This window comes from Staurois parvus, unplaced genomic scaffold (genome assembly GCF_062004578.1).
Source record: "Staurois parvus isolate SC_StPar_1 unplaced genomic scaffold, SC_StPar_1.0 ptg000226l, whole genome shotgun sequence".
Lineage (NCBI taxonomy): Eukaryota > Metazoa > Chordata > Amphibia > Anura > Ranidae > Staurois > Staurois parvus.
In genome coordinates this window covers 1,351,229-1,373,993 of record NW_028318022.1, presented here as the reverse complement: position 1 = coordinate 1,373,993, position 22,765 = coordinate 1,351,229, and the positions used below count along the sequence as shown (strand labels likewise).

The window sequence follows — 22,765 nt, the reverse complement described above, 5'->3', positions numbered from 1 at the left end:
TGTAAATGGGGCTTTAATATGATGTGTCAGATAACTGAAAGTGTGCATGTAGAATGCATTTATGACTGTACTACTCAATTTTTACCAATGCTTTACCAAGATTTAAAGAATAATAGATGTGTTCAATAAAAAAAGCAAATACATTTTTTTTTTGACTAGCAACAGCAAACCTAAAGTTCTTAAGCCTTGTACACACGATCTGAAAATTGTACGCAAAATACCACTTGCAAAGTGATCATACAATAGTCTGATCACTAGTAAACAGTTTTTGTCCAAAATGATTCAAAGGAACAAGCACGAAAATTTTTCTTGTACGATACCAAATCGTACGATTTCCGTTTTTATCAGCACAGCTTTCATCCGACGATAGAATACAAATACAATACAAGACATTACATCACTTCTGAATTTTTATTCTGTCCAAGAATTTTCGTAACTTTAGTAACCTCTTTATTTTTGATATGGAGACTAGCAAGGGGCTTTACACTCCAGTACTCTCTACTGACCTGTTGAATAAGTTAAAGCAATGTGGTCCTCAAAAGTGTGCTCAAAATTGTGTGTGAAACTTTTCTAATTTGAAGGGATACAGTGACTTCCTCTGAGAACATCTTGTGCTCAGTGTGTGGGGTGAAGCCTCTCTTGGGTTCACTGCTGCATGCTAATTAAAGAAAAATATGTTATGGCCATTAAAATTTTAAAGCAAAAGGCTCACCATAACAGTTCAGCAATCGGATTTATTTCAGATAGGTTAGCAAGGTAAGCCTGTATAGTTCTCTGATTTCAGGTTTCCTTTCCAAAAGCATTCTTCATGTTTTCATATCCCATTGTTGGCGTGTTTTATTAGAATTTGGTCTTAAAGTCTGCATATTGATAATTTAAAGACTTATTCTAGGATATGCAATTGAGCTTGTTCATTCTTGCTTAACTTTTAGCAGTTGTTGAACTCTAGTTTTAACAGTTCAAATTCTCTTGTTCAGAATTTTACAGCTTGCTTTTATTCACACATACATGTGGCAAATGGTTTCCTGTACCACACACATTCTCTTTTTAGCCTGTAATGGCAACAAATTCTTATGTGTTACATCTGGTCCTTGTGCATACCAGTGAGTTAACAGTACATTGCTTTTATTGTCTCATAGCACATCAACTATTAAAAGCATTTCACACCTCTGTATGTTAATGCCTTGTGTAAAATCAAAATTACCAATAATAAATATTCAAGTCCCTTACCGAACATCATGCAGTCAGGGGCACCTGCGCTCATTTATCTTGTTGTTTCCCAGGGAGTTTTAAGTATAGAAAGAACAACTGTACTTGAAGAACAAAATCTCAGTCGGATCATGACAACCTGTCAGCTTGTAATAATATATGGAGAAGACAAGGTAGAGTCATGGAAACCAGATGCACTGCAGAAATATTAATATAATGGAAAGTACCTACTTACCATTTACAACACATCTCATGAAATGTATGTTTTGAAGAGGAAAGTTGAGAGAGCCCTCATGAACAATGGATTTTCTCCGGTTCGCCAGAACTTGGGTTTACCAAATGAGACAAGAATAATAACTGATTAACATAAACCCCACACTGCTGACATTATTTATGGCTCTGCTTATGCCTTAAAGAGGAATCACACTGTATTTGAGCACGGCAAACCAAAAGCACTATAAAATTCATTTTTAATATTCAAAGCAAATTCTCCCATCCAGCCATGCTTTATTTGCTGAGAAATTACTTAGAAAAGCACCCTCTAGCATTTCTGACTGTGTCCATCTTGAGTAAGGGTAGATGGTTCATGTAGCATTTACTCCCTGGAATCCATCTGCCCTTAGCTCAGGCATGCAGGTAGGAGGGAGTGCTTAGCTGGGAAAACCCCTCCTTCCCTCCTGGAGACTCCTGGGATGTATGAAACCATTTGCCTAAGTATAGAAACTAGGAAGTAACTAAAGAAATGCAAAAAAAAATACAGTTTAAAACAAGTAAATGTGATATACTTTCCTGTCTATTTACTAATGCTAGTAACATAGGGATTCAAAATAGTCAATGTTGACTGAGAGTGAAGTTCCACTTTGAGTAACATTTTCCAGTCCTGTTCTATCCATTGGAAAGCATTGGAGTTATCCTTTCTTCATTGATGAAGGACCTTTCAGATGACAGTGAAGTGAGTTACTATTACACCCACTATTCTGTAGAGGAAAATGGAGGCTCCGATCGGGTCTGCCTAAAAACTGACAGGCAGACCTATGAAAGGGTCCCAAATGTCATGCATGACAAATGTCTGCTTTTACAATCTGTACAACCAACCACATTTTTTTCGTTTTGAATAGAGTAGGGAGGGGTTAAAACCCCTGCAAGGTTTTTACTACTAGCCAAGGTTCCATTTACCCTAACTTTTGGTCCTTCTGACAAGGTATTCCCAAGCAGCAACTCTCCAGTAACAATACAGGCAGCAGGAAAAATGCTTTTCTTTAATTTAAAAAAAAAGTGGAAGGCTATAGCCCCTGTCAGATTTCTGTGCTCTCCTGTTGCAGATTTTCTCACTTGCTTTCTGGTAAAACTGTTGTCAGCTGTATAGGAAGTGAGAGTAAATGTTACCAACAAGGCCTCAGATAGCAATAAAACCCAACAGGAGATACTTTCCTTGCTATATCCAAAACTGGAAATAAAAACTGAATTATATACTTTAACAATACAACATAAAGTATAACTAAAGGCAAAACTATTTTTTTTTAGTTTTGGATAATGTGGAGATGGATTAGAACACCTATTAGGTTTTTATTGCTGTCTGTGTCTTGGTTATGGAGATTCACCCTCTCTATTCATCCTGTTTTACCATTTTCATCGAAAGTAAAAGAAAACCACACATTTTGGGTTGTCCCCAGAAAAGTAATAGAGGGGAAATTTTCCAATGAAGATACTAGTTCTGTTGACCTGGAGGTCCCCAAGAAATTCCCTTAACCACTTCCCGCCCGCAATGTACTGCTGCAGGGCGGCAGCTACAGGCAAAGCGACATACCCATATGTCGCTCTGACTGTACTAACACAGAGGGGCACTGCATGCCGCGTGACTGCTGTGTCCAGCAGACACGGCGGAATTAAGATCCCGGTGAATAGGACCCAGTGATCGCTATGCGATCCTGTAATTTTAGAGCCTCCGAAACTGTGATAGGTAGTGGGGAAGTGATATGAGGAAATATGCCCTTTGAAAGCCTGGAGGTGGTTATTGGATTTTGGGGGCGTGTATGTAGCTAGGTTACCAAAAAGTCTCTCACATGTAGTATCCCCATACTCGGAAGACGTAGAAGAATATATTTTGGGGTGTTATTCCACATATACTCATGGCATGCATGAGCAATATATTATTAAAGTGACAACTTTGTGTACAAAAAAAAAAAAATTGTCATATTCAAAAGATTTGTGGTAAAAAATACAATATTACATGGACTCAACACACCTCTCTGTAAAATCCTTGGGGTGTCTACTTTCCAAAAAGGGGTCTTTTGGGGGGGGTTTGTACTACCCTGGCATTTTAGCACCTCAAGAAATGTGATAGGTAGTCAGAAAGTAAAAGCTACGTAAATTCCAATATATATACCATCGTTTTTAGATGCTACATCTTAAACACAAACCAAATTAATATACATATATTGCGATTTTTCTACCAAAGACATGTAGCAGAATACATTTTAGCATAAATTTGGTGGTTCATTTGTAAAGATTTTCTCACTTCCTGTTTTGGTTATGGAACAGGAAGTGACGAGAAATCTCCCCAATGGGACCCAGATGGCAAAAAATAAACTGACGGGTGATGAAATCCAAATAAAAAAAAAAGTTTTGCCTATAGTTCTACTTTAATGCTAAAAAGGCTATTCAAGTTTAGCTTGACTCTTGTCTTCATATCTTACCGTTTTACTAATTTTTGTGGTTTGACTTAGTTAAATCAGTGTCATGTTATTCTTATTCCTTTCCAATCTGTTGTATGTTTTGCATTTCTGTTCAAAGATATTTTATGTAGATCATCTTCTGCTGTGCATTCTTTGTTTTCCATATTACATTGTGTATTTTGCAGGAAAAATTTTTAATTCTAGGTTCACAAAGTTTAAAAGATACTTAAGGGTTGATTTTGTTCCTTAGTAACTAGAAGTGTACATCACATAATTCATCTTTGGCGTAAAACTGTTTTCTTTTCTAATGACAGACCAAAATTTGTTTATTTTGGTTGTACCACAAATTAACCATCACAAACCATGTTTCACATGCTTTTTACAGCTGGACATCCATCATTGACAGTTGGTGCTAATTAACTTAAATGGCAAAGAAAATTACATTATCTTTCATAATCTCTGAGGGAGCTGTTTCTAAGCAAAATGTACTTTGCCTAATTATGAGACTAGAGACGTGCTCTGTTACTTTCATGTTTGTTTAAGTGAAAACACCAAATCTTGTAAATGTTTCTTCCTAACTAGCAGGACCTGAAAAAGCCCAGCACACTACTTTAAACTGTGGCATTGAGATGAGGGAACCTAACTCATTTCTCAATTAACTTCAGACCACTGTAAGCTATTTCTTGTAGTCATATTTTCAATTGTGGGTTTTTTTCATGGGTGCTACTATGAAAACTGGCTAAAGATAGCTGTGGGGCATTCATGCCCCAACCCATTCCCATGTCTAAATACTAAAATCTTGTGAACATACTGGGGTTTGCTGTATTGTCTCTACACATCTTCGCTTCATAAGAAAATATAAAGAGAACATTTGATGATCAGCACTGAAATTGTTTTTCTGCACAAGGAGAGGTCATTGGGAAGCTGGCATCACTGCCATTCATTTTTAAAATTGATCTCCATTTAATCTACTGTTGCTTTTGGATTTTCAGTCATAGTCTGGGCACTGGTTTGGTCTGGAAGTGACATTTACTAATGAGCAAGCTAATAATCACAGATGGCATGAATATTGGCATTGCAATATCTGCTGCCTCTAAAGCATACACAGACCATTTTGCTGAGTCAGTAGGAAGTTAGTCGAAATATGCTAACTAAAGCCGGTGCTGTGTAACTTTTTTTTTTTTTTTTTTGTTTACAAACGATTTTATTGTACATAAGTAGACAGTAAAACAACAGCACAGTATGAAAGTGATATTGTCCAAAAAAATAAGGCATATTTGAAATGTACAATACATAAAAGTATATTAACATAAGAAAGAAGATAGAGGAAACAAGAAAGTTATAAGTACATGAGATACATAAATGATAAAATAGATTGAGTGATACATCTATCAACAATACATGTCAGCCAATCTTCACCGGGGATGTTGTCAATCATGCAATAAATGTCTACAATCCCTCCATGACTCCCATTTTTTATCGTATAAGTGCATCTTATCCAGTAGTGTATAATGAATGCGTTCCATAAGCATTACAGCATCAATTCTGTGCAAAACGGAGTCCAAGGGTACAACATTGGACCGCCAATGCAGGGCAATGGACCATAAAGTGGCAATACATAATGTATGTAGCAATCTCAGAGTGGCATCAGGGACCCCTGGGATATGAACCCCCAATAAACAGGTCTGTATGGACAATTGTATCGGGTTGCCCGATAGTGAGGTAGCCACCTCAGATATTTTACGCCAGATCAAAGATATATTCGGGCAATCCCAAAATATATGGACCAAAGTACCTGTGCGGCCACAGCCCCGGAAACATAAAGGGGATGTTTGTGGAAACAATGTATGTAGTCTGGACGGAGTATAATACCATTTGGTTAAAACTTTAAGGGCCGTCTCACGAACCGAAAGAGATCTAGAGCTCTTGCATATATTATCCACCATGGAGTCCCAATCCTCATCCGAAAAAGTGATACCACAATCCTCCTCCCACCTCTGTCTGTACAAAGGAGGAGCATGAAAAAGACAGATCAAAAATTGGTGATAAAGATCTGAAATAAGACCCCTACCTCTAGGAGAATCACGGCTGACACGCTCAAAAAAAGAGATCGGAGAAGATGGGGTAAGACCAAAGTGCGCATTAAAAGAGTGCCTAATCTGTCTATAACGAAGGTACTCACGAAGAGGAACATCAAATAACACACGCAGCATATCGAAGGTAATATAAGATCCTCCTCTTTGGAAATCTGATAATCTGATAAAGGATCGATCATACCACCAACGAAACATGTGAGGGGAAGAAAAGGCTACAACAAAAGTAGGATCGCCAAAAAAAGAAGCACCTGGGGGAGTATGAGAGACTAAACTCAACTTAGCCTTGTATTTAGACCAAAGTGTCAGCGAGTGGGTCACTATAGAGTTATGAAAAGTAAGCGATCGGGGGGAGATTTTAGACCATAAAATTCCCGGTAAATAAAAAGGACGTATCGACTGAGACTCAAACTTAATCCATGGGATTTGAGAGTTAATAGTAGCCCATTGTGATAATTGCGCAAAACGAGCCGAGAGGTAATATAGCCAAAAGTTGGGAAGATCAAGACCTCCCGTCCGTTGTGAGCGATACAAAATGGATGAGGCAAAACGTGGATGCTTATTTCCCCAAATAAAATTGTTAATAGTCCGCTGAAAATGATCCAAAAACGTTTTTGAAACCGGAACTGGAAGTGCTCTAAAAAGATAAAGTAATTTGGGCAAGATATTCATTTTAACCGCCGTGACTCTACCCAGAAAGGAGATATGATAACCGTGCCAAATCTTCAGTAGAGTAGAGAGACGTAACACACATGGTGGATAATTAGCCGTAAACATATCTGAGTATCTGGGAACAAGATTAATCCCCAAATAGGATATCCTGTCCTTGACCCAGCGAAATGGAAAAGAACTACGGAGAGATGCACTTAGGGAGTCAGGAACATTAACAGGCATAATTACCGATTTGGTAAAATTAACGGTGAGACCTGACACTTTAGCAAAATCATTCAATACGACACACAAATTAGGCAAAGAAGTCAACGGGTTAGTAATAAAAAGCATAACATCATCAGCATACATGCTCAGCTTAAAATGTGAAACTAATAATGAGTAGCCAGAAATATCCGAATGTGATTTGATCGCCAAAGCCAAAGGTTCCAACACCAGCGCAAACAAAAGGGGCGAAAGAGGACAACCCTGACGGGTACCTCTACCCAATGTAAAAAAGTCAGAGTTACAGCCAGGAAGCCTTATTCTTGTTTTAGGAGAGTCGTATAGGGCATGTATGCCTGCCAAAAACCCATCACTGAAGCCCATTTTCTGTAGCAAGGAGAACAGGTAGGGCCAAAGAACACTGTCAAAGGCCTTGTTTATGTCCAAACTCATCAGCAGAACCTCTTTGGAATGTAAATTGGCATCTTGAATAACGTTTAGAGTGAGACGAATGTTATCAGTAATAAATCTGTCGGGAATAAAACCGGACTGGTCTGGTGAAACCAAAGAGGAGATGATAGGAGCCAACCTGTTCGCCAAAATGCGGCTAAATATCTTCAGATCGTTATTCATTACTGAGATTGGTCTATAGTTTTGTGGCAAACAGTGGTCTTTCTGTGGCTTGGGTATTAGAGACATGTTAGCTAACAACATCTCCTCGGGGAACTTACCCCCCTGTAAAACATCATTAAATAATGTTATCAAGTATGGAGCCAATATAGAGGTGAAATGTTTAAAATAGCTAGCAGTAAATCCATCAGGACCCGGTGCAGTAGAGCGTTTCAGCGTACCTATCGCACATGTTATTTCCTCCAAAGTACAGGGGGCATTAAGAGAGGCAATCTGAGAAGGTGTGAGAGCAGGAAGGGGTATAGAATCTAGCCATGAATCTGATAGAGAAACAGAATCCGACTGTGGAGAAGCCAGTAGTTTAGAATAAACATTTTCAAAAATACCCAATACTTCCCGAGGTAAAGATGAGATAGCACCTGAATTAGTACGCAATTTATACACGTGTGGGGGGCGCAAAGAATGGTTCAATTTCCTTGCAAACATGGTAGATGCTGAGTTGCTATGTAATAGGAACGAGGCCTTCGACCAGCGGAGGGCCTTTTCAGTTTTTTGGGAAAGTAGGGCATTCAGTTCCAAGCGTTTTTGAGACAATAGCTGTTTATTGAGTAAAGATGGATTAGCTACATGGCTTCTATAGTGTGCTTCTAATTCTCGGGTTAGAAATAGTATCTGCTGCCAACGTTTTTTATTTCTGGCCGAAGCCATAGAGATAAGTCGGCCTCGTAGGACCGCCTTGTGGGCTACCCAGAGTGTGGCTGGGGAAATATCAGGAGTTGAATTAGATTGAAAGTATTCCTTAAGAGACGTAACCACCTCCTGGCGAGAGTCAGTATCCGTTAACATAGAATCATTAAGTCTCCATGAAAAGGGAGTAGGTGCCAATCCCACAAACGTGATAGATAAGGCCATAATACTGTGATCCGACCAGGTGCTCAAGTGAATACTAGCTATCCTAGAATTAGCTAGCAAAATAGGGGTACAATAGATATAGTCTAGTCTAGCATAAGAGTCATGTGGGTGGGAATAAAATGTGTAATCTCTGGCACCCGTGTTATGCGCTCTCCAGGCATCCACCAACTGGAGAGCATCTAGTTTCTTAGTAAGGGATTTTGGGAAAGCTTGGGAAGTGTGCGAGGAGGAGCTACGGTCCAAAAGAGGATTTGCCACCAGATTAAAAACACCACCCACCAATAGATGGGGGGACAAAAATTTATCTAGAGCACCAAAAAATTTAGAAAAAAAGGTAGCTTGTGCTGAATTCGGTGCATAGACATTAGCAATAGTAAGTTCTCGACCTGAAAGGGTGCCTTTAAGAATGATAAACCTACTGTCCGGATCACGATACACATGTTGTACCTCAAAGGGGAATGAGTTATGTAGAAAGATGGCCACTCCCCTACTCTTGGAGGAATGCAGGGTATAATACCCCTGCCTATAGGATCTATGAAAATATGTCGGGTGCTTTGCGGCTGCAAAATGTGTTTCCTGTAATAAGATAATTTTGGCTCCCAGTCGTTTATATTGAAGAAAGGCTGTTTTGCGCTTGTTTGGTGAATTGAAACCCTGGACATCATGCGAAATACATTGAATTACCATAATAAACAGAGCTTACGACTATCATCATAAAAGTACACATTACAAGGATATCCCCTAAAATTATTTGGCTAGACATAGAAATCCGCAGGTCTACAGCAGACAGACGTACAGGTGGCAGAACCAGCCCAGAAGACCCCCCGGCCCCAATATGGGGGCCGTGACGTCCACAGACCGACACAATACCATCCTCATGCACTAAAGTTTTGAGAAAAGAGAGTACAAAAAACAATAGAGAGGAGATTTTAATAGCTCCTACAATTGAGAAGTTAACTGAAGAACATGGATCAGGCAGAAAAGTTATCATACCTGATAAAACAAAAAGTTCAAATCTTAAGGGGCCAAATGGGCCCAAACCCTGTCTCCCTAAAACATGGAAAATGGAGCTGCCACCCCTCAATCGGGCGGCGACACCTCCGGCCATGTCAGGAGGCAGGGTGGGGTAACGTGTCGAAGAGTTGTGAAACCATAAACCAATGGGCGTCATTAGGAGAGTCCGAGGACCCTTGTTATACCTTAACTCGTCCAGCTATCAATGCAAGGCACACATAATACTTAGAAATACTAAATTATCACAGCAGTAACCATAGAAATACACATCCTGACAACGTAAGATATAAAGAGCAAAATCCGTGTCCCAATTCTTGGGAAAGTCATAAGAGACCATAGGCAGGACCAAGGACCGTCAAACAGTGGGTAGTAGGCAAGTGAGAATGGATCTGTCAGCCCGGATCCTGTCTGACTCTCCTTCTATCCCTCCGTGGAGAGGGGGTATGCCAAATGGGAGAGATACGAGGGGTGGAGGGCGGACGTTGAGGTGATGGGGCATCCGCTAGGCCTAATTTGGCCAAGATTGCTCTACCTTCAGAAGGGGATGTAGCCATATATGTGCTCCCATTATGCGGAACTATCAACTTAAAGGGGAAGCCCCATTTGTAGCGGATACGAGCTGAGAACAGAACCGTTGTAACTTCTTTCATTTTTCTACGCCTCTCCAACGTGGCCGGGGAAACATCCGGAAAGATTTGTGGAACCGAACCCTCAAAGGATATCGTTGGAGTATTGCGAGCAGCTCTGAGTATTTCTTCTTTGGTTAAAAAATCCTTCATACACAGGATAATATCCCTAGGCGGCTTGTCAGTAGGAGGCTTAGGGCGCAGGGCTCTATGAATGCGGTCACAGGCAAAAGACCCAGGATCACGATCCGGGAGGAGTGACTTAAATAATTTGGTCACGGTTAAGGAGAGGTCAGACATAGACTCCGGGATTCCCCTGATTCGCAGATTATTCCTGCGATTGCGATTATCAAGATCCTCAACCTGCACCTGCAGTTGAAAAAAGGCCGTTTGTAAATGATCATGCTCCTTGGAAAGTTCACCATAGGCCAGGCTAAGTTCATCGTGTTTGGTTTCTAAGCGGTCTGTCCTGGAGCCCAGCGTGGCTATTTCCTGAGAGAGAACTATAGTGCTTTTATGCAATTCTGATTGAAATTTGGCGGCTAGTTTGGCGTACATAGATTCCAAGCAGGACTCCAAGTCCCCTTTTGTGAGTTGCTGTGTATTTTCGCTGACCAAGGCCGATAAAGGAGCTGTGGTATCCTGTGTGGGATCGGACAGGGATGCTTGCTCTGCATTGACTGGAGACATGCCGCAAATTTCGTGTGCCTTAAGTAGGTATGTTGTGAGGGACTTCTGGGCTTGTCCTTTTTTTTTCTTGGTGGACGGCATACAGGGAGTCTCCTGGGGGTGATCAACTGAAAATAGGATAATGAATGGAGATTATGACCCCAGGGGACCTATAACGCCCAAAATAAGTCTAGGGTTGTAGTTACATGAAAGCCGTCAAAACCATCTGCGAGGACATTATATGGTAAAAATATTTAATAAGCCATGGAAGGGTAGAGAGGTCATAGATCGCAGCAACCAACTGAGATATCACACCGGAGCAGGATGATGGCACCAGATCCCAACTTAAGATACAAGAGGGACAAATGGGAAGCAGAGGACCTCAAGTACCAGGCACAGGGCCCTCCAGGGAGACACCCTCCGGGGCGGTATTAAGGCCTCAGTAGGCCTCTGAGCCCAACAGGGGCTGTGGTCACTGAAGATGATGGGCTCTGGGGTCAGCAACGTGAGGCCCGCTCCCCAAATCACTGCAGGGGGATCTGAGGACAGGAGGCCACCCGCACCCCCCACTCACTGTGACCGGATGAAGGAGGCTCCCGACAGGCACTGTAGGCCGCAAGTGCCGCTTCCACCACGGGGAGCAGCAACACTCAGCGGCGTCTCTCCCCCAGCTCCAGCAATGCAGAGGGCGCTGCGGATGTCCCCTGGTGATCTCCCACAACCCGGATGGCAGCGGGTACCGACGGGAGTGTAGATGGGAGGCGCCGGAGCACCGGCCCACGCGGCCTTACCAGGCCGCGGACGTCTGCCGCCACGAGGGGCGGAAATATCGCCCGGAGTCCGCCCCCCAGGGATCGGGGATGCTACCCGGGCCCTCCGCCGTCTCTCTGTGATCCGCTGCCGCACGGATGGCAGTGGATTCAAAAGTTCGGCGCCGGAGCTCCGGATTATGCGGCCGCTCCGGTCGCCATCTTGGACACGCCCCCTGTGTAACTTTTTACAATCCAACTTTCTAGATTACAAATCCTAATCAAACTACCATTGCAGTTTTTGAATCTAATTGCTGACTGTGAGAAACCACTTTGTATTGACATTAAGCGTGTTCTATGATCACCAAATACTAACAGAAAGGAGATGAGTGGACTGATGCACCTTAGAGATTCCTATATAAAAAAAATGATCTAACAGAGAACAGATGGGACACTGGATTTTCCAAGGGTCACTGAAATTATCATTTGGCAAACTGGCTCCAGTTCAGCAGCACTCCACAAAATGGGACCACCTTCAGGAAAAAGGGAAAGGTCCCAGAATTGAGAATCCATGCACACACAATCCACTGAGCACCAAAAAACCTTCACGAGTCCAAGGTAATTTAGGAATAAAATTGATTCCTAGCAGAATGGAGCCAATGTATTTCAGGGGCCAAAATGCACTGGCCCGGTTCTGTTATGAATCAATTGTATATTTAAATTACCATGGACATTTGTTTGGCGCTCTCGTTGGATTGTTTGTGTAGATAAAAAAATTGAAACCCTAAGCAAGTAGGCTGATATTCCTGTATGCCTTTCAAAGCTTAAAGTGGAACTGTACTGCATCTGAGCGCCACAAACCAAACATGCTGTTTAATTCATTTTTAATATTCAAAGCAAACTCGCCCATGCATCCATGTCTCCATGCTTTATTACCCTAAGAAACCACTTTGAAAAACACCCCCAAGCATTTCTAGCCATGACCATCTTGAGTAAGGGAAGATGATTTATGTATCATTTACTTCTTGGAATCCATCTGTTCTAAGCTCAGGCATAGGCTGAGCTGAGAACCCTGCTATCCTGAACATTCCTGGGATGTAAGACACCATTTGCTTAGGCATCGAAATCAGGAATTAACTGAAGTAATGTAAAAAAAAAAAGTTTAAAACAAGTAAATATGATATACATTCCTATCTATTTACTAATGTGAGCAGCATAAGGATTACAAATAGTCCATGTTGATTGAGAGTGAAGTTCCACTTTAGGACCTGAATCTGGGCTTGGTGACCCCCCCCTTCCCCGTAGAAGCCCTATTATTTTTTTACTTCAACACTTGTCACTTTCACCCCTTCCAGCCCAGGCCAATTTTCAGCTTTCAATGCTGTCAAATTTTGAGGGACAATTACTCAGGCATGCTACACTGTACCCATATGAAATTTTTATCATATTTTTTGAGACACAGATTTTTTTTTTTGGTGGTATTTAATCACTATTTTTTTTTTATTTTTGCTATATACATGAAAAAAACAGAGAATTTGGAAATAAAACATTTTTTCTTAGTTTTTGTTATAAAATTTTGCAAATAAATAATCTTTCTTTATAAATTTAGACCAGAGTGTATTCTGCTTAATTTTTGGTATAAATAACTCAAAATTGTGTGGTATTGAGTCTGTGTGATAGTCTATAAACTATGGAATGGGGTATGGCGGTGTTCGGGATGTTGGTATGAGGTATGGCCAGGGGCGGACTGACCATTTGGAAACTCGGGCACTGCCCGAGGGCCCGGGGTCAGTAGGGGGCCCCATGAGATGCCCCGGTACCTTTTTTATAGGCTTTTTTGAGTTTGGGCAAGGACACAGGGGCCGCATTGATCCCCTATTGCCTGGGGGCCCCATGAGTTGTCAGTCGCCCCTGGATATGGCAGTGATCAGGACCTTGGGATGAGGTATGATGGGGATTAGGACTCTGGTATAGTGTAAGGTGGTGATCAGAACACTGGTATGGAATATGGGGTGATCAGGATGCTGGTATGTGGGGTATGGCAGTGATCTCGATGCTGGTATGGCTGTGATCATGAAGCTGGTATGGCATATGGCAGTGATCAATCATGCTTGTATGGGGTAAAGTGGTGTTTGTTTTATGAGCTTTGATGATACTGGGACAGGTGACAAGCTGGCTGCACTGTTTACATTTCACTGAGGGCAGTGATCAGGGACACTGAGACTGGCTAGCCTACAGTCTGTGAGTGTACATGCACTGTGACAGGCAGCAGCAATTTATCTCTCTGCTCTCACAGCCAATCTGTTTGAAAGCTGATAGAACCAATCTTTACTTTTGGTTTGGCATGTTTGCAATGTGATTGCTGTGATTGGCCACAGCAATCACATGGTAAAACAGCATGTGATCACCTGGACACAGTGGTAATGTGATCCGCTGTGTCCCAGGGGACATGCCGGTAACTGGGCTCCTGGATCCACGCTCTAAGAGCCACACACGAGCCTCTAATGCATGAGGACATTTAGAAATGTCCACCCACATCGGCACGCATCCCATCCAGCCATTTATGTGCATGGGCTGAACGGATGTGGTTAAGCAAAAGTGTATATACACAACTATTTTCTAGGTGTCTTTGTTTTGATGATGTCACAAGCCCTCCTTCCTTGGTAGTGGTTAGATCGTGATACTACATAAAGTAAAGCCTTCTGGTGATTTGGCATTGTTCTCTGCAGTCCTTGAGAGCCCTAGGCTTTCAGTAAGCAGGTCAAATGATGCTGGGCATCTTTTAAACCACAAAATGAGTGGTGATACACTGGCCAATGTAAATGTTTATTCTTTGCTTAAACTGGATTTGGGCTTTAATTTTTTTATACAAATTTAGCTGGAGTTGTCATTTATCATTTTAAGCAGTGAGGTGTAAGGTTCACTTACACAATGATATGCTTTTGTTTAGTTGCAGATTGTTTGGGATTTTTTTTTAAGTGTGTGCCACTGTTGCTTCATTAGATTGGCAGTATGTTTTTGCACTAGAGCGTTTCATCACTTATTTTTTATAGACGGGCATTCTGCCTAACAACACAGAGTTCTACTCAATTGGCAAGAAGAATGTGCACTAATTTCCATCATCTTTCATTGACTTTTGATTTTTTTTTTCACAGAAAATTGTCTAACCAAGTATACCATATGCAACGTTTTTGAGCTGATAAATGCTATTGGTAGCTGGAGCTTCCTCGTTGCTAATGAGTGTTCATCCTAACCATTTGTATTAGTGGAATATAAGAATGAATAAAGTGGGTCCATTATATATCACCTGTATGATTATTTGAGTTGTAAAATTATCAGATTTAGCAGTCTTATTCATTCAGACGAATTCTCCTTTTGCTGTAAAGGAATGTGGTCAGATCACTGTAAAAGCTCTGATTATATCGTTTGTGATAAAGCACTTGAGATGAAAAAGTAATGCCAGCCCTATTGCAAGGTAGTACAAAACGGATGCAGGTAGAACTCTTGTTATATAGTTTATTATCAGTGTTAAACTCAGCCAAAATACAGAAAAAAAAATGTATTCTTTTTGTATGAAATATACATTGGCTATTAAAGAGGGATTATTTTGTATATAATTTTGAAGTCAGTCCACAAAGATGGACACATGGGTTTCTGTTTAAAATCTTGTCAGCTTCTAAGTGACGTTACTTGTCAAATTATATCAGGGTAATTTATCAAAAGTGGAGAAGCTGGGCATGGCAATCAATCGGCTTCTTCTTCAACATTTTTCAATTTCAAAGCGTATCTGAACAAGCTGAAGCTAGAAGCTGATTGGTTGCCATGTACAGCTGATCCAAATTCTGTCTGCTCCCGTTTTGATAAATTAACTTCCGTTTTGATAAATTAACTTCTATGAGTTTTAGATTGAGGAGAGCAGGAAAAGATTGGTTTAGTTAAAAAAAAAAGATTCTTGAGCAATAAAGAGCTTGAACCATTTGAGAGGTACACTCAACTGAAAATGAATCCTTTTTTATGTATACAGAGATTATAGCTCCTACCATTTGTCAGTAATTTGGGTATCCAGGAATGTACTTCCTGGTGATGCTTAAACATGCAACCTACTGCTACTCACATATAGTAATCCAGTAGAAACCAAAATAAGAAGTGTTTTATAGCCACTAATCAGATTCAAACCTATCTTTAAAGTTGGAATATGGCCGATGAAGAGCGAAGGTGTTATAATGCATCTCTGGGTAAAAGTTTATGCCAGCCATTGATTGGAGCAGAATGGGGTAATTGGCAGAAGTCCCGAGAGTAGCTTTCAATAACTGAATTTAGGCTTAGTAGGTGGTAAAAATACAGTTGAGCATTGAATTTACTACCATCCTTAAGCTGCAAAGGCAGCCAGATGGGTTATTCATGTGCCATTGCCGCAATGCTTTGGGCAAACACAACCTTCCCCCATTGCATTTGGTACAAGTGAATGGAGATGTAGCACAGTCAGGAGCCAAACTCCAGGCTTATGGTTGCAGTGTAGTATTCTTATTCAGAAAGCCAGCTTGGCTCTCAAAAATTAAAAAAAAGGCATTTTGGAGGTGGCAGTATCTCTTCCTGAATGTTGGTCAGCTGTCCCTGTGTTGCTCTGTATCTGATGTGGATAGCTTTTCACCAGTAAAACAATGATCTTCAAACTTTGCAAACAAAGGGGCAGTTCGCTTTTGTTCACACCTTAAAGTGGAAGTAAACTCCACTTTAGAACTTGAACCTACAGGTAAGCCTATAATAAAGCTTTCCTGTAGGTACAGTGAACATCTCCAAAACTTGCACTGTTTAGGAGATATTCACATAATCTGCAGCTGGTGACGTCACATAAGCATGGGCTCTGAAGGGACGGCATATCGTGCCAGAGCTCTGTCCCGTAGAGGAGGGCTCCCACGGACATGCACGGGAGTGATGTCATTGCGGCCCTGGCCATTCATGTGACCGGAGCCAGTGAACCCAGAAGAAGACTGCGTGAAGATGGCAGCTCCGGGGAGCCATGACAGCCCTGCACTGGAGGGCTCTGTGTAAAGGTAAGTCCATCACAATGTGCTAGTATGGGGTGCATACTAGTACATTATGACCTAAACCTGCAGGGGCCCATTGTTTTTGTACCTTCTTGTGGTTTACTACTGCTTTAAACCCAAAAGCAAACATTTATTACAATGAAGCTTACCATTTCTTGGATGTGATGGTTGCATTTATTTTCTTTTTCTCTTTCTTCTACTCTTACTTTGGTGATACAGCCAGTAAGTGTGTTGTTTTTCAAAAGAGCAATCTCTCCAGCAGAATGTATCAGTTACACATCTAAGGAATGGTAACCTGCAATATATAAAATGTTATATTTAATACGCTTTAAGAGGGCTGGGCAGCAGCCAGTTGCAGTAGAAAATGCCATAATGTCAAAGGAAATAAACAATGCCCCATGCTTGGTGGTCAGTGGGAGTAAGAAATGCCCTAGAGGTGGTAATCAATGGGAGTAAAGACATGACCTAGATCCTGTGAATAGTGGGAGGAAGAATAGTGCCCCATCATCGGTGTCAGTGGGACCAGTAGTGTCCCATTGTTTGTGTATAGTAGGATGAATAATGCCACAGGATATAATTCATGTTTTTACTCCCAGTGATTACCATCCCAAGGGCCAGTTAACCACTTTACAATCACGCTATAGCCGAATTACGGCTACAGCGCGGTTGTCCAATTTTGGGAGGTCATATGACGTCCTCCCAGAACGCTCCCAGCGGCGCGCATCCAGCGCTGTCAGTGATCGTTGTGTCAGACAATTGTACAGTCTCCATGCTCTTAAAGTAGATCAATCCCTCTTGCAGGACACCGTATATATTACAACCACAAGGATGTCCTTTTGAAATGAGCATAATGCAAACGGTGCCTCTGAATTTTCTTTATGGACCTTGCATTGCTTTGTGGGTTGCTTTCATAATGTTCTTTGAAATCCTCAAGACAGATCAAGCTTTTGGATTAGGAAAACAAGCACTGATTTTTAGCTGCTGAATCAGCTAAGAACAATATCTTGTTAACTGAAATTGATATGTCCACTAGAATCTACTAAGGATAATGACAGTTTCCAAAAGGCATGCAATCTGTAGCCTATGATTATAATAAGTGAGGTTCCCTGCGGTCTAATTTACAAATTGCTGTATATTCAAAAGCAGCCGTTCCCTTACACCATGCATCCCAGATACACGGTATAACTGCTTATTGCTTTGTAATCTCAAATCAAAAATGAAAGTCTAAACAATGTGACAAAATGTGAGCATGACTAAGATTATGAAAGGCCTGGGATACCCAGAGATTGAACAGAAAAATAAGTTCTGTGGCACAGGTAGCATGGTGCAGTGAACAAAGGTCCAGAGTTTGCCTAACTTTCGGAGAGGCTTAAAGGGTGCTGATTAAACAGGATCTGCGCTTAGTTTCTATATACACTGCACACATATACCATAGTCCTTTTATACCCATAATATTCTCTTTAATATTTTGCCATAGCTGACAGCCTCACAGATACAAATACAAATAATCCTCAGGGAAAATGATCAGTTTTTTTAAATGTTAACGTTTCCATTACACATGCTTTCCTATACAAAAAAGGATTTGTCTGACCTTCGTAAAAAAAAAAAAAAATCCTTTCGCTGCCAGAACCATTTTGGGGGGATAGGGGTGCACATATGTTTACAAAAATTATTTTAGGCCTGATGATTACATAAAACCCCAAAACCTTACTTTTTTTTTTAAAGCAGACAACCTAGAGAATAATATAACGCTAATTCAAGTAGCGGAGGTGTTTATAAGCAATCAGGCAGCCGCGCACCCTCTGTATTGCTTCCATCTGACTGTCGGCAGTCAACTTGAAAGATATACACACATCTCCGTTGGCTGCAACCACTGAGAGTGTATGTAAAACCTCCCTGCTCTCAGGTTTGTATGGTGTACAGAGCTTGCAGCAAAAGGGTTAAAACCAGCAATTACCTCTTACAGGAGCACGAACCAACAAGGACACTAATAGCTACTGACACTGCCACTAACAGTGGTGGGTCTGTACTGGAATAGCCACCCAACACAGTACCACTGCATCTGCTGTGAATATACCCTAACACTGACACTAACACACACTAAATTAGATCAAGCACTGAACTACTTAATCTTTTTTTAGTAGGCAGAATTTTTTTTTTCTTTGTATCTATTCCATCCTCAAGAGAAGTCTGTTCAACGCATCTTTTCCTCCTTGGTAGAGTAAGTCTTTTGTTTCTCAGGTAGAAAAACACACTGGGACAGGCTAGAGAATCGGTGATCACTGTGATAGCCAATGGGAGGCTATCACTGCGATCATATGATCAGGATCTAGTACCCCTGAGTCCCAATTGTTAGGAGACCATGGGGAAATGCTGGAAGTGTTATATGGAGAATGCTTCCAGCACAAACAGGAACACATATACTGTATAGTTCACTTCCTGGACACTGCCTACATCTGCTATGTGGTCATGAAGGGGTTAATAAAATAGGTGGTTGGGCAGTTACCTGGCAGGGTCAATATTGAGAAATGTAAAGGTATGTACTTGGGTGTCAAAAATACACATTAGGAGGGGTTCCCCAGGCAGAAACCACACCTAACAAAGCCAGCAACATACTGTCCCCTTACAAAACACTGCTTCAGCCTCATCTTGAATATGCAGTTCACCACTTCTTCTATCTTCAGGAAAGGTGTTGATTTAGACAAAACAATAGGAATGGGGAACCTCAGCTATGAAGAATCTATTACATCCTTTTCATAGATTACAGTTATTCCTTCTGAAGAAGAGGCACTTAATGGAGGATATGATTGCAATGTACGAATAGATTGAAGGTCCATTAACTAACTGTAATAAACTGTTTAGGGTCCCTGAAGAGGAGACAAAGCCCCAAATTGAGGTTCGAAGAAAGGAGGTTAGATTGTAGAAAGTGTTCTTTCGTGTTTGAGCAGTAAAAATGTGCATATCCCTCCTGCAGGATTTGGTACTATCTGAGAGTGTGGACAACGTCAAACAAAAATTGAAATGGCTTCCTCAGGAAGCAGAATATACAGGACTATGTGAATTGTTAGCGTATAATAGACACACAGACAGGTTGAACTGAATGGACCTTTGTCTTTTTTTCAACCTTATATACTATGTAACTATGAATGCTATAGAGTGTTATTTGAGTGACAGCCCTAGGTCTGTTGGGGCTGCTTACATCACATCAAAGATGGCAGCACCCAGCAGCAGTCTCAAGGATTTTGGCTGTCTTCACAAGGGAGGCTTTTACAGGTAAATAACATGCATAAAATACAATAAATGGTCTGATGACAGGGTATCATCAAAGAAAAATACATACATTTTAAAAAACTTTTATATAACATGCAATTACTGCAAAAAACAATTGGGCATTTTACTATTCAAAAAAAAGTGTTTCAGTGACAGATTTATTTATTTTATTTTTATTTCAGGTACTTATATAGCGCAGTCAATTTACACAGCGCTTTACATATATATTATACATTCAAATCAGTCCCTAACCTCAAGGGGTGTACAATCTAAGGTCCCTAATTCACATTCATACATACACATTCTAGGGCCAATTTAGACAGGAGCCAATTAACCTACCAGCATGTCTTTGTAGTACCCGGAGGAAACCCATGCTGGCACAGGGAGAACATGCAAATTCCAGGCAGGTGGATGATATCCAAATTTGCCAAAAGAAAAAAAAAATATTGCAATATGGCAACTTGGAGCTGTTTGATACAATCTTTCGTGTGCATAATGCCCCCAGAAATCGAATCACCTGGTTGTGTGATTGGGTTATGGATTTTCTTTGATGTATGCCATGAGATAGTAGGTATATCTAAGACATCCCCTAAAAACAGGAGTTTCACTTTTGGTGCAATAATTTGATGCCTGTCCTCTATAAAGGGGTGCAGAAGCTGTTGTTTTGTAAATACAAGGGTGATGCTGCTCAGGTGCTGATAATGAAGGCAGATCCTCCCATTTATAATATCTGAATATTTATAATGTTTACAAGTAATAATAAATGTAATCCTAATTTCATGCAACAAGTAAAACCAATTACTTATTACTGCTAGCTAGCAGAAGTTCAACCTTTGCAAAAATGCTAAAGAACACTGCCTTTACATGAATCTGAGTTTTCTGTATTCCATTGAAGCAAGAATCTGGATAGCACTTCCCAGGGACACTAGCAGTACAGTACCCCTGAAGCTATTGTCTTGTAACTTCTCTCTAAGCTGACTGTATGACCAGCTCCATTTCGTACTTTCAAGGGAGCTTTTAATGAAATTAGACATTTTAAAAAAAAAATAATAGTACTGCAATTGTTTCTTAAATTTGGCCTTCATTATATAAGAGATGGCAAGGAGTCCGCTTTGGAGATGTGCATTGGAATGTCTCTTCTAAAACACAGGCAGACCATTAGAATACTGTCAAAAGTTAGTGCGGTGGGCTGGTGCACCACAATTGCCATAATTGACAATGGCACCAGGACAAATAGAGATGGTGAATCTTGCCATAAATGACAGCCAGCAATACAAAAGAAAACTTGCTAGAGGTTATAACCATTCCCTACTCTATAGGGAAAAAAAGTAGACGTACTTATAAAGTAACCTTTTCCAGGGGAATTTTCATTTCTTTACTTACTATTTGCAATGTCTTTTCTTATGTAAACTTAAGGTGATGTTTACACTCAAGACATCAAGGTTATAAATTGTTATATCTTCTTTCAGATCCTCTGGTCTTTGGAACAGGGACAATGGATTCCTGAAGAGCCATATGAACTTTCAGAACATTTCCCAGGAGCTCCAGTAAGTGAAAGCATTTCTTAAACCATTGTTCTAGTTGTTTAGTGGTTTGTTTGTTTTTTTTGAGACACATGATGACAGTTGAATTGGCTGATAGAAAACAAAAGGTTGTTCCTACCTGCAGTGAAAATAGTAATGTGGAATTTTGACTTTTTTTTTTTTTTTTTTATAAACAAAATTTTCCTTTTTCATCAACATCTGCTCATCTGCATCAACTTGTGCCTGTTAATTTCTGTCAATTTTTTTTTTAGAAGTGTTGTCTATGGAAGTCTGTAAACTAATTGGGGTAATTATAAGGAATATCATAACTCTGAAAATAAATGTTTAAGATAGTAGGAGCTGTGTGACCCTAACAGATCTAGATTTATTTACACACTGAACTCACCCGTGAATTGTAATAGCCTTAGAATTCAATGCAAAAAAGTTAAATTTTTCTTTTTTTTTCATACTGTGCTTATTAGAGGCATGTTTGTTTATTTGGAAAGGCAGAATATCTTCTTAAGGAAGGAGCCTTGCCATAATAACGTCACACCGCCGAGGCCGCATGGAAGGCCTGTGGCCATCTTTGTATGTGTGCTGCAAATACTGATGTACCCACGTGGATGATTTTTCTCTTTAATAAAAAATACTACACTATCAGTACTCCTATTTGTGGCTTGTATTTGTGAGCCATTTCATTTCAAGGTGGAGCATATCCATTTTGGCAACCTTTTATCCTTGGTGGAGAGGTACTAGCGGAGCTGTCCCTGTGTGCTCTGAGGGTCCAGTGAGTGAGGTCTGGAGTTATACCCTGTATGTGGTCAGTGTGCCAGCGGAGTTCCTTTCCTGATCCCAGATGTTCGTTGGGGATAAATTGGATATGATTATATGTGCAAAATAATTGCGCTTCTGGTGAGTTCAATCATACTACAAACCCTTATCACGGAATCACGTGCACGGAGATTTTACGGAACACTTTGGACTTTTATTTATTCATCTTTATATTTATTCATCAATATCTACAATTATTTATTTGTTTGAAATTATTCACCACTGTCACTATTGGATATTCCAGTCACTAATTATCTCGTCATGATTTGACGATACACTATATGTGTTGTGGTCACTTTAGCACTCAATAATTTTGTGCTTCACCTTATATGCATTTGTCACGTTCAATAATCATGTGCTGCATTATTTATTTATTTTGATACATTTGAGGATATAGGGGTTCATCCTTAATGCTAGCTGCTTGAAATAATTGTGCGTTCGCACAATCGATTTTAGAATATCTTCCAGTGTAACCCATTTAGGCCTCACTCACCCATATGGACAGGCATGAAAAGCAGCAAGAAACAGCATGCTGGTTACATGGGATTTGGAATAGATGTCTGTTTCTGAACACACATCTGTCCCTACCTGCAGGTAACTGCTGTATGGTGGATAAATGCGGAATTCGGTGAACAACTGCAGC

General features: G+C 40.6%; 1 protein-coding gene across 1 annotated transcript in view; it reads left to right on the top strand.

The window, feature by feature from the left end:
* The window catches only part of MCPH1 (microcephalin 1), a 417,602-nt gene that overhangs the window by 160,466 nt on the left and 234,371 nt on the right, over positions 1–22,765 (top strand). Inside the window, exon 12 of the mRNA XM_089679549.1 lies at positions 21,238–21,315. Coding sequence (XP_089535675.1) covers positions 21,238–21,315 — 78 coding nt within the window. The remainder of the gene's footprint in view (positions 1–21,237; positions 21,316–22,765) is intronic.